Source organism: Macrobrachium nipponense, chromosome 17 (assembly GCF_015104395.2).
Source record: "Macrobrachium nipponense isolate FS-2020 chromosome 17, ASM1510439v2, whole genome shotgun sequence".
In the NCBI taxonomy this organism is placed as follows: Eukaryota; Metazoa; Arthropoda; class Malacostraca; order Decapoda; family Palaemonidae; genus Macrobrachium; species Macrobrachium nipponense.
The window spans coordinates 28,518,198-28,532,174 of NC_087210.1; the positions used below are offsets into that span (position 1 = coordinate 28,518,198).

Genomic DNA, 13,977 nt, shown 5'->3' on the forward strand with positions numbered 1-13,977 from the left:
GCTTGAGAGACCAGCTTAGGACGAGCGTACTGTTATTAGTTTAGCTCGAGAAATACATAATGAAATTTGTATTTGAAATATTTTTATGGTGATAAGAAATGAAACATGGATAGTGATAAGATATTTTATTTTATTCTGTTATAATGTGATAATCATTGAGTCAACTATAAAAGTTGTATTGAAGCAGTTTCGTAAATCACAGAAAGAATAAAATAAAAAGACCTTTTTTGTCTTTGTTTTCTTACGATAATAATAGATCAGTATTATAGTTTTTTTTTCTGCAAGTGATAAAAGAGAGAGAGAGAGAGAGAGAGAGAGAGAGAGAGAGAGAGAGAGAGAGAGAGAGAGAGAGGCTTGGGATGAGAGTAACTGTTGAATAGCTTGAGACACCAGCTTAGTGGACGAGCGTACTGTTATTAGTTTAGCTCGAGAAATACATCAATGAAAATTTGTATTTGAAAATATTTTTATGGTGATAAGAAATGAAACATGGATAGTGATAAGATATTCTCTTGTATACTGTTATAATATGTGATAATCATTGAGTCAACTATAAAAGTTGTATTGAAGCAGTTTCGTAAATCACAGAAAGAATAAAAGACCTTTTTGTTCTTTTATTACGATAATAATAGATCAGTATTATAGTTTTTTCTGCAAGTGATAAAAGAGAGAGAGAGAGAGAGAGAGAGACAGAAATTTGCCATTTACATTCATAGTATTTGAACATTTGTAAATGAGTGTATCCTAAAAATCATTTAGTTATGAAAAGAAGAAGAAAACACAGTAATTAGTGAATCTTGCTCTATGATAAAATTAGCGATTTTGTTCATTTTCCGGGATATACGTAGTATTTTGGCAATTGGGCCTCCACAAAAAAGTAAGTGATTTATGACAGAATTTAGAAGATACTTACATAAAAATACATTGGTAGTTTGTAGAACGGTGTAACCACTATCATATTGTGTACGAACGAGACTAGGTTTGGTGACGTCACGGTGGTCATACGTATTTTTTTCGTGAATGAATATACATTTATGATTTATAGTTACTGTACTGCTTAGAGTACCATACTGTAATATTAATGTAATCACATCAAACTAAAGTAATCATTGCATGCTGTAAACATATAAAGTGTATTTTTGTCTTTTGAAAAATGCATTCCCCAAGGAATTATTCCTTGAAGAAGCTTTTTATTATGAAGATATGCCAATAATATATAAGATATGCGTTTTATTATGAATATTATGACAATAATACATAAGGTAAAATGGTTTTATTACGCTTTAAGCTTTTTCTTCGCCCGATCGTGCAAACAACAATACGATAATCTATGACAATTATCGTTTGTATGACTGCCGTGTTTGATTACCTTATACCAAAACAATAAAGAAGTTCGAATTGAAAATTAATGTTTTCCTAAATGTTATTACTACTGTAATTACAATAATACTATTAACATTTCTAAAAGGTTAAGAATGACAATGGTGCTGTTAAGTGTAACTCAATGTTTACATTTCTGCTGGCCGCTCAACTACAAGTTGATGTCAATGATGTGGGATTATTCCATGAATAGGCTACATATTATGAAGATGTGCTAATAATATATAAGGTGAGAATGGTTTTATTACCTTTATTCGTCAGTTTAATATTTAATATCATAATGTAAATCTGGTTCATGCATTTGTTGGTTATCGGAACCGGACGAGGCTTAGCCTACCAGGGATTCATACCAGTGATATAGACTTGAGAAGTGGTCCAAGGAAAACCCGTGATTAACTGAATCCGTGATTGCTGATCCGTGACTAAGCGAGGCCCCACTGTATATCTGATTCATTAATCCATATACTAACTCATATATAACTGCAGATATTGGTAAGATAAAAGGTAACAGATTGATTATAGGCTACCTGATTTGTTTATACATATGTATATGGATTCATATAATTATGATTAATATATGTGCACTTTAAATAGATTCCTATTGCGTACACGCAAAAAATATATTTCGATTCTGTTATTTATGATCATTTATATATAGGATACATGATACTTTATATAGGATACATGATACCTTATATATATAGGATACATGACCGAGGTTATACTACTTCACATTTAACTAGCGTTCGAACAACTTTTCGTCCATTACACAGTTCCAGGCAACCACCTATAGCCAAATGAAAGGGCCAATTTCACATGGTTAAAACAAGGGGAAAATTTGCCTGGCGGGTCCAACGTTCTATTTTGCGCTCATACTTATTCTCTGCATCCTAAGCTACACGATTACGTTCGCGATGAATAAAATCATCCCCAGCACGAGTCCTTCGCCAGCAAAGTAGAGTTGAATATCCTTCAGGTCGTAATTTGTCGGAAGTATGTCCCTTTTGTAGTCGATTTCCGACAGCCGCCGGAGCGTTCCGCATTAAAACAAGATTAATGATGGGATACGGTGTCGGTCGAAGAAGTCCATGATGGTGCTTATTCCTTTCACATTGTAGGCGGTTGTTACTCGACTGCCGTCGTCCGCAGCGACGAACGATTTTTTTAAGTTGCGATGTGAAACTCTCGTACTGCAGGATACTGTAACAGGTTCCATTAATCAGCCTGCAAGTGAAATTATACTTGTCACAAGGGCAAAGTAAATTCAGACGACATCCAAATACAGGGGAGGGGAGAGAGCCATTTAGACCAGACTTAACCCACATGAATTCGCTGATATTTTGGAATTCAAAAGAGTCAGCTGTACAAACTTTTTTATCCATGGCATTAACAATGAGTGAACCTATCCAGGTCTATGATGACTGTAAAAATATCCATAATTATATAAACAGATATCAATACGAATCCCAAAGAAAATTCGATATTACTGGTAGTAAATTACTAGACAAAGAAGTGGAAAACGGAGCTATTTGTAAGATTGCCAGGCAACATAAGAGTCAAAGAGAAAATTAATCATGATTCTGTATTTCTCTATGCTAACTGAAATTAAGTTGTGATAAAATCTGATCCTATGTGCCCTAACAAAAGTTTCATATTCAATTTTCTCGCGCGCATCCTCTGAGGTTAATTTTTAAAACTTTATTTATAGGCAGGCGATGCAACGAAAGAACCCACTATGTAACTAATTTCTATATAAACTTTGGTTTTTTCAAGAAAAATGTGGGACATTTTCCCATAAATGTGATTTTACTTGAATTGTGATAGACTAATGTTGCAAGTAAATATTTCATATCCATAACTTGATAATTCTAAATGTCCGTTTACCCATGTCATAAGCTGAATTATTGACTCTAATTGTCTATGAGGTTCAGAAAAAAAATTAATTCATTTTGTTGTTATAGAAATTCTATTTGCTTATTTTGTTTATTCATTTTAAAACGATTGCAAGTCCTTAACTAAAATTGCATTGCACACACGGATAAGAATAGGTTATGTGGTATGTCATGTGAAGTTCATGAGCTAAGCATTCCTTTCTCCAGTCAATCTGCTTCGCAAGCAGAGACGACACACAGATGAAGCCTGTGTAAGCAGATTATTGAGGTTAAAAGGAACAAATGCTGATACAGCAATGATGACATCGTCACTTGGCAGGAGATTGCTCTCAGCCAGCTAAGAGTTACGTGACTTGCTGTAATTAAATACGACTTTAGTATTTTCGAATGATATTTTTTTGTTTTTTAATACTCGACCCACACGAGAAGAATGTCTGAAAAAAAAAAAAACAGTACCAAAATTGAACAATATATTAGTTTCATGTTGGAAATCTGCATGATTGTAAATAACTGTAATTATGTTAAGTGAAATATTCATTATTCAAACTAATGAAAAGGGTTTCCATACAAATTTTATATATACTATTTGCCCTGTATAAGATTATTCGCATAGATATACATTTTCACTTCTAGACTTCCTGACTTTAAAATCTCTTTTATTTTATATTATTTTATTTATTTATTATTATTTTTTTTTTTTTCATTGACTACGAATATAAATCACCGGGGACAGACAATATGTCAGTAGGTTTTGATATGTTTTGAACTTTTAGCTCATTTGTCATTACTAAAGCGTTAAGTTAGAGTTCAAATCTTTACGCATATATATTTGGATATTTAATTAACCTATGGTTACGTTTTGCTTATTGATTTTATCGTGATTCCTTTTTGTTATAATTTTGTAACCCTTCCGACTTCTTACGGAGTGTATTATATTGACTCCACTTGTATCCATATTTATTTTATTTTTTATATTTATTTATTTATATATATTTTTTTTTATATATATTTGATAATTAATGGTTGGCTTGAATAAGTGAAAAGCGTTCTAGCGGCGTACCGTATAAGGCTACTTGCGGCATCAACTCTATAGATACAAGATATAAATGATAAATGTATTTAAAACCGCCGGAACCGCTATAATCCAGTTCGGATCCAATATCACGAGTTGTAACTCGTAAGACATTGACACTTCCTATTTAATTATCCGTTATTCTACCAAACCGATTGACTCTGGGTGATAAAATATATTATTGGTTTTCTTAATGGAAAGGAATTCACACAACGTTAAGGAGATTATTATTGATTTACACCACCCAAGTCAGAGATTATTATGTGTTGAATTCCATGTTTACTGATTTAGCACTCATAAATATTCCTAACGCACTCAATTGCTGTGTTTGTTTTTAGTGCTATTAATTCTATATAACGTGTCAAGGAACTATTAACACTATGAAGTGTTTATTCCCTCTGTCAGACTCGTAATTCTGTTAATAATTCTAAGTATATTCTTTCAAGGATTGATTTGGCACAGGATAGGCCCCTAAACTGACAGGTGTCTTAGTGTATCCCTTGTTTTCATGACACGTGTTACAATTAGTTATGTGCTTTTTATATTTGTAAGCATCGTAGGCCAGTAAAACAGTGATTTGGCTTTCTGTGACATAATAGGGAACCCCGGATGACGGAATGCAACCAGTTTATGACGATTGGTATGAAAGAGATTATTATTACTACCTGGTCGTTAGTCACCTGCTGTGCTCTTCGGGTTTTCCTCGTCACGGACCTACATATAATATTACATTTGATTACATAATTCTGATACACATACTTTAAATATACTTTTGCTTTAGGGTTTCTGCTCGAAGTGTTTTTTTATTGTTTGCTTAGCCGCTGACCCTGTTTCCGTTCGAAGTGTTTATTGTTTTTTGCTTAGCTGCTGCTGACCCTGTTTTTGTTCGAAGTGTTTATTGTTTGGTGTTTATTGTTTTGCTTATCGCTGTTGACACTTGCTTTGTTCAGTTTGTAACAGTTCTGCGCTCCAACCCAGATATTCAATGCTCGCGATCTCTTGGGTTAAGGAATTTTCTTGTTTAGATACGGTTTTAACAATAGGCACGGATGTTTCTATATCTTTTAGTCTAATTAATGGTTCTTTGCAGTATGGTGCGGGATTGCGGGATAATGCGTCAGCTATGATAATTGCTTTCCCAGGTAGATATCTTATCTTGGCTCCAAAGACCCGAATGATCATTTGTCACCGAGTTCCTTTTGGACTGTGATTAAAGCCTTTGAAAAACTCGGTAAGTGACTCATGGTCAGTAAGGATGTTATCAGGATAGCCGTAGATTATGAACTTAAAATGTACTAATGAGTTAAAGATACCCAGCCCTTCCTTGCCTATTACTGTATATTTACTTTCAGAGTGCTTTAGTTTGCATGAATAAAAAGCTATAGGAAAGAACTGTTTATCATATTACTGAAGTAGTACCCCTCTTACCCCTTGGTCTGAGGCGTCTATTGCAATAAAAAAAATTCCTTATTTAAATCAGGGATTTTTAAGTTAGGTGAGCTGGATTATTCCGCTTTAAGATATCGAACGCCTGTTGATGCTTTTTAGACCATAATAAATCTACGCTCTTCTTCGTAAGATCTGTTAAAGGAGCTCTCATGATTGAAGAGTTACATACTTACATACGATTGTAATACCCACTACAGCGCAAAAGTGCTGTATCCCCTTTTTACGTTAATAGGTACCGGAAGTTATGAATAGCCGACACCTTACCATGGACTACTTTAAGACCTTGACTAGACACATAAAACCTAGATAAACATGTTCGGTTCTAAAAAACTCACATTTAGATATTTTACTCTGAGATTATTTGTCTTTGTCTCTGTAGCACTAGCTCTAGTTTATGTGAATGTACTTCTAAGGTATTTAGAAAAGATTATAAGACCAACCATATACGCATGTAGGGTATCCCCTAAAAGTCTCCAAACACTATATTGTAATTGGGGCGCAACGTAAGCCGGAGGCATACGTAAAAATTGATAATGTCCCCTGAGTGTGCTGAAAAACGGTGTATGAGGTACAATCACTTAGGTAATGGTATCTGGTAAAAGCTTTTAAGTAAGTCCAAGCTGGTGAAAAATTCTAACCTAACAGAGATAAGATGTCGTCGGTACATGGCACTGGAAACTATCGGGAGTCGTTTCCTTGTTTAAGCGACAGAATCTACGCAGATACGCCAAGTCCGATCTTTTATGGCATGACGTTTGAGGGAAAAATTATATGGGCTTATTTGATTTCCTAATGACTCCTATTACTAACATTTTTCAACTTCGTCATTTATCTCTATTTTGAAATTTCATTGGGGTTCTACACGAAGGTACGTATATAGCTTTATGTTTGTCCTTAGACCGTATTTTGTGTTAAATTACATCCGTTTTCCCCAGAGATCACTCGCTAGTGGAGAAACTTCCTGGTATTCAGGTAAAAGATAAAAAAAAATTTCTGCTGAATCACCTCTGCTTGAATGACTTTACGGATATTACTTTAGATAGATTATCAGAGAGATTCATCCACGACTGGTTGGGCGGGATTAAAAATTAGCAACAATAAAAAATGCGATATTTATAACTTCCGTATCCACGATATGTATACGTTTGTGGATCACTAGCTTTAACTTGTTGCTGCTAGTCACCCGTGTCTAGGGCTTTGTTCGCGGAAATCGTTATATTTCAGAGTGTCGGGAAGGATTAAAATTTCATTTCCCAGCAAAGTCTTTTTACACGCACTAAGACATTCGAGGGTGCATGCTTCTCGAGATTTTGCGTGCAAACTACGACTGCGGTTGTGGGAGAATTCTGTTGGGTCATTTGAACAATGTTACGATTTATGAGACAAATGTATAGTTCCTTTATATAAGTTATTATTTGATTAATTGTCTTTTTTTTTTTGTTCAAACTGATTTTAATATGTTTGAAGGTTTATAGGATTTTCCTTTGATAAACACGCCTTATTTTGCAGGATATAAGATAATATTTTGTATACCCCTAGATGGATCTTACAATTATACTACATACAGATCAATGTTTTTTTATAACTATAAGCGCTCGCTTATCCGGACTTCTCATTAGGGAAGTTCGAACAACAGACGGTGAGTCCGTAAATACAGGATATTACGTGTACTAAAATAATAAAACAAGATATTCTAATTTTACGGCGCGTACAGTCGGGCTTTATCCACCACTACTTATAATAACTTACGTATTAAAAAAAACGAAAACCTGCTCTGATTACTTGATACGGTCATGTGATGCATAGGGAAATTCCTTTTTAATTTTTTCAACATCGCTCTCCCTTTCCGCTGAAGTCACTTAAATGGAATGTGCTTTGCTTTGAAAACTCGACAGATTTAACTGACCTTGACCGCTTGACTAGGTGACACAGTAACCGAGTTTGCTCGTTTGATTCTGAAATGGCTACTGTTTCTATTTCTTTTTTGTAATAATTAGGATCCTTCTCTTTATTACCATCGGCAACGTATTGTGTGTTTTTAGCATTATGTTGCTGGTTACGTATAAAGCAATGAATGACGAACTATTAGGAACTGAGCGATTACTATTAAGACAAGTTATCTCTACTGCATTCAATATTAACTGTTTGTACTTCATTCTTTGCTAAAATTGGAAATAGTGAGGGACCCTGGTCAGCGCATTTAGCCTAATGAAAGTTTTTTATAGGCATGTTATTCCTTGCAATCCAGCCGTATTTTTAAAGTTAAGTTGAGTCACTGAGGTTCGATATTTTATATAACTCAAAAAACTCAAGGCTAAAACTGCGATCGGGACTTGCAAAGGAGCATTTATTGTCATGACCCGAAATAGTGTTACCTCTAATTTATCTAGATTTGTACGGGTGTTCCACTTGTTTTTGTGTGTTTTCTAATCACTACGGTGCCTAACGACTATCCATGCATCTGTATAAATACAGACGTCCACTGCGTAAACGCATATTCACTGTTTAATATGATTTGTTACGTAAGGGATTAATAATCACCCAAAATGATAAAATTAACATAGTATATGATTATGATATTTCAGTAGAACTTCTGGAAACAGACACTCAAAGATAAAAACTCGCAGTAGCGAAATCTCAATGATGTAGATAATTTCTGTAAAAAAGTAAGATTAAGAATGTCTCGTAACTTCAGCCACAGGAATAACGAATTCGACCTGCAATAGAAACACTCAGTTACTCCAAATGAATAAAAAATTGTACTTAGCTTGCTTTTGTGGGAAGTCACGGTGTTCCGATAACGATGTGCCCTTGGCCCTCCTCTTTAGCGGATGACCTGGTTTGGCTTGAGTTTTCACCGTGCGCGTTGTTTCGATGATTTGACCCTTGAAGATCCGATGCTGCAGACGCGTTCGGTTTGTTTCTTGAAGTGCCGGAAACGCTCACTAACGATGTTTTCTTGAATGATTCTAATGAGAGACGAAGCTTGCGTTGCCGTAGGAAAAAGGACACGTCGGGTTTGTTTCTTGAAGTTATTCACTAAACGATGAGACTAAGTTGCTTGAAGAATCTGTTGCTTCCGTCGTCGTTGACTTCTTATGATACATGTTCATTATTCTGGTTTTTCTTCGGAGAAGTTGTAGAGTTCTTCTGGTCCACTGCCACCACTTTTAGGGCTTTTGCCTTGTATAATAAGGCGCCCTATGAGGTAATGTTAGACTTGCGATAATCTTACGCTAAGTCGGTTGGTATTGCACTTCTATATTCAATGGAGTGTCTTGGGGTTTGTAGATCACTTACGAAGTCGGGATTATCTTCTTGTTTATGACGACGATGTGTTAAACTCATGATGATTCGGTGAGGAGGTTAGGATCTAGTAGAAACCACGAAGTACAAAAATACTTATATTCTCTGAATTTACATGGTGAAGATCAGGTATGATTGTACAAGTCTTCTAATGACGATAGCTTGATCGCTTCTGCCAATGATGATGGCTAATTCTATTCTCTCTACATGATAAAGCTTAGGTAAAGAGGTACAGGTCTTCTAATGACGATAGCTAACTCTATTCTGCTCTACTACCATCTCGGTTACCAGTTATGAAGGAAGCAGATAGTAGCTCGAACATATGAACATACAATCAGATGACATAGTTACATACGAACACACAATCAAAATGAGACACGCTACAGATCACGTAGGCCGTTTGAATTATAGGTCGCGGTAGTTGTCTCAAGCAGGGAGCTTGGACTAGACTAATGTTTCAAAACAAATGAATGACCACAGATGACGGCATGTTATCTTAGCCTACTTTTATTGTATACGTCATCTTTAGCGTCTCTAGTCTGATCACATTCCTGCAAGCAATCTGGTTGACCTCTTTAGTTTTAGTCTTTTATATATATGGAATAACATTCCATATTTTTATTATGTAAACACTTACATATATATATATATATATATATATATATATATATATATATATATATATAATATATATATTAAAGAACCTAAGGTTTGCATATCATGTAGGAACAAACTGTCTAGAGCTCAAATCCAAAATAAATGCTTACTTGTTCTACATTGTGGTAAATATCTGGGTCAGACATCTTACGTTGAAGACTGATTCTCGTTAAAGGTTGGACAGAAGAGGAATGACTATTGGTTTTCTTTCTATTGGTGGTTCGTTGCAAACTCCTGTATGTTCTGAAAGAAGACCAGAGCAACTCATAATGTAAATTTCTTGAATGGCACAACTTGAAAATATCTAGGTTAAAATTTGCCAAAATGGGGTATGAACACTTTGTCCTCACAAAAAAACATAAATAATGTTACTTACTTATTGCTCTGATTAGTAGGCAATTTGAAAACTTGGGCATCATAGGTTTCGTAATCAAAGATGGAGTTAGGCAAAGCTGTTTCCTGCTTGGGTTTCATACGTGGTTTATTCAGGAATACATCCAACCTTTCTTTCTTTACAGTCTTAGGTCGTTCAGGTGGCAACTTTATTCTTGGAACAAATGTACCATACCCAACTTTTTTGTTTGAAGAGTAAAAACTAAGATTGATCCATGTATGTGGCATACTGTAGTCATCTGCATTAATGCTCCCTCTCTTATTATGAAACTGCAAATAAAAATACCAGTGTGCCAGCTTACAGTACTCAAAGAATAAAACATTCAGCAATATAAACCAACATGAACTCTCCATAATAAAACTATAAATATAAAGAGACTACAATATGAAGGTGAATGCTTCACAAAGAATACTTGAATTAGCATATTATTATATTCACAGTCTAAAACAAAGGAAAGCACCTTTAACCTATTAGCTACATTAATTTCAAATCTTAGGTTAAAATAATAATGATCTACTGCACTTAACCCTTTAACGCCGATTGGACGTATTAAACGTCAATATAAATTGTCTGTCGTATGCCAATTGGACGTATGGTACGTCGACGAAAAAATTTATAAAAAATTTACGGAAAAATAGTTATAGGCCTACTAGGCAAAAACTTGAATCACACGCCTTGGGGGATGCTGGGAGCTCACGGATCAAGGCATTGTTTTGTTAACAATCATTACCCAAGCGCGCAAGCGCAAATTTCTTTCTTCTCGCACTAAAAAGCATCAGCGACACATCTCAGAAATTATTTCGTCACTTTGACATACTTTTGGCACCATTTTATATTAGCCGTTACATGGAGTATTATATATGAAAATGTGCGCAATTTCAAGTAGAATACAACAAAACACAACTCATGGCTGTAGCTTTCATCAGTTTTGAAATATTTTCATATAAATAACAATAAGTGCCAAAATTTCAACCTTCGGTCAATTTTGACTACACCGAAATGGTCAGAAAACGCTATTGTAAGCTAAAACTCTTATATTACAGTAATATTCAATCATTTACCTTTATTTTGCAACAAATTGGAAGTCTCAAGCACAATATTTTGATTTATAGTGAATTTATGAAAAAAAACTTTTTCCTTACATCCGCACGGTAACTCTTCCGAAAAAATCATAAATTTTTTTGTCCGAATGTCGTAATGTTTGCACCATTTTAAATTAGCCGTTACATAAAGTTTTATATGTGGAAATGTGCACAATTTCATGTAGAATACAACAAAAACAACCCATGGTTGTAGCTTTTATCAGTTTTGAAATATTTTCATATAAATAATGATAAGTGCCAAAATTTCAACCTTCGGCCAACTTTGACTACACCAAAATGGTAAAAAACGCAATTGTAAGCTAAAACTCTTACATTCAAGTAATATTCAATTATTTACCTTTATTTTGCAACAAATTGGAAGTCTTTAGCACAATATTTTGATTTATGGTGAATTTATGAAAAAAAAACATTTTCCTTATGTCCGCGAGGTAACTTTCGAAAAAAATCAGACATTTTTTTGCCCAATTGTTGTAACGTTTGCACCATTTTAAATTAGCCGTTACATAAAGTTTTATATATGAAAATGTGCACAATTTCATGTAGAATACAACAAAAAACCACCCATGGTTGTAGCTTTTATCAGTTTTGAAATATTTTCATATAATTAACGATAAGTGCCAAAATTTCAACCTTTGGCCAACTTTGACTCTACCGAAATGGTAAGAAAATGCGATTTTAAGCTAAAACTCTTACATTCTAGTAATATTCAATTATTTACCTTTATTTTGCAACAAATTGGAAGTCTCTAGCACAATATTTTGATTTATGGTGAATTTATGAAAAAAAAAAAAATTTTCCTTATGTCCGCGCGGTAACTCTTTCGAAAAAAATCAGAAATTTTTTTGCCCAATTGTAGTAATGTTTGCACCATTTTAAATTAGCCATTACATAAAGTTTTATATATGAAAATGTGCAAAATTTCATGTAGAATACAACAACAAACAACCCATGGTTGTAGCTGTTATCAGTTTTGAAATATTTTCATTTAAATAATGATAAATAGAAAAAATTCGTCCTTTGGTCAACTTTAACTCGACCAAAATGGTCGAAAACTGCAATTGTAAGCTACAGCACTTACAGTCTAGTAATATTCAATCAATTACCTTCATTTTACAACAAACGGTTTTTAAAACAGCTTTTTTTACGTACGCTCGTTACGAATTCATGCATCATTTTGAGATAATATTTTCTCTGCGTTGCCGTGATCGTTTTACAATGTGTTATATACCAAAATTATCACAATTTAGTGTACAATACAACGAAAAAAACGGAAAAAAATTAACTCATTAGCTTTAACCGTTTTGCTCACAGCGCGATTTGTATACAATTATATATGAAATTTTTTTTTGCGCTGTCATATATCCCAATATCTATATATGAAATTATATTTTTTCTCATTTATGATTGTTGCCTACTAAACTTCAGGCAATGATAAAAAAAAGGAGCCAAAAATGAACTCTTAATCTTGAAAACTAAGCGTGCTGTGATTTTTGATAAAAACATTTTTTCCGCTTCGGCGCTCACTCGCGAACACCACCGGCATACGGGAGACGATTTTTTAAATACCGCTTCGGCGTTTAAGGGTCAATTTTATCCTAGTAACACAAATCGACCTATGTCACAGTTGATTAGCCAGCATTTTAATCCAAGGTTATAGGGGCAACCAAGAAGAGGAAGGAAGCTTTAAGGTAGGTCGCAAGGGCAGAGAATATGCTTTGGGAAGAACCAATTCAAAATCTCAATACATAAACTAATGAAAAAATGGTCAGAACAGCAAAGTGAAAAAATTCTGTAAAAAGTAGATGAAAATGAAATAAAAAAAATAAGAGCCAAGTACATTAAAAGATAAAAATGGAGACATTAAATATGTAAAGAAAAGAAATTATATCATATATCTGTGAATACTGAGAAGGCATTTAGTAATACAAAAAACTCATCAAGCCAGTGATGTTAACTTACATGACACAAAATCTAAATGAAGACTGTCAGGTATATCAGAAAATTTTGAGATAAATGGAGGTATTCATCAAGGATCAGCGCAAAGTCCTTCACAGTTTATCACAGTTATACAGTAAATTCAAAGTAGGTAAAGAAAAGGAACTGCAATCAAGCTGCCATAATGACATGACCTGGGTTAACAGCAGATTCAGAAGAAGAGGTTGTTGACATGTTTGAAAAATGGAGAGAAGACAACTGAAAATCAATGTCAGCAAAAAACATAAAAAAAAAAGCTTAAGGTGAAGTGAAAATAACAATAGGAAAAAGAAGTCACAAAAATGGTCATATAGTATTATCATCGCATAGTTGTTTAACAAGACCACTGAGACTCATAAGATTTTTATAGGTTTCCACTGGAGGATTTACTCCTATAGTAAAACCTGGAGTGAAGAAGGGTAAAACAAAAAATATAGACTGCTACATGGGAGACACCAAAGGCAACAGATGAAAAGTAACAGAGAGCAATGCAGTTAAGTTCACAAGGAGGCTTTAGCACCACCTAAAGTGCACCAAGAAAACCCTATTGCATGCAGGATCACCCTATAGAAGGGTATCCATGCACAGGCTGCGAAGAGGTGCATTGTTAAAATCAATATACTGTAAACAGTAAGCAGCCAAAGGTGTCACATGTGAAGTTCAGAATTTTAAAAAATATACACATAGCAAGTTATTTCTGACATCGTAGCAGGTATATGAGGAGCAAATGGGAAAAGGAGGAGTGCTATA

At 34.3% G+C, this 13,977-nt stretch overlaps 1 protein-coding gene across 1 annotated transcript in view; it reads right to left on the bottom strand.

The window, feature by feature from the left end:
* The window catches only part of LOC135196150 (GATOR complex protein Iml1-like), a gene marked incomplete in the record, with an annotated part of 480,334 nt that overhangs the window by 315,458 nt on the left and 150,899 nt on the right, over nt 1-13,977 (bottom strand). The window contains 2 exon segments of the mRNA XM_064222704.1: nt 9,867-9,999; nt 10,133-10,419. Coding sequence (XP_064078774.1) covers nt 9,867-9,999; nt 10,133-10,419 — 420 coding nt within the window.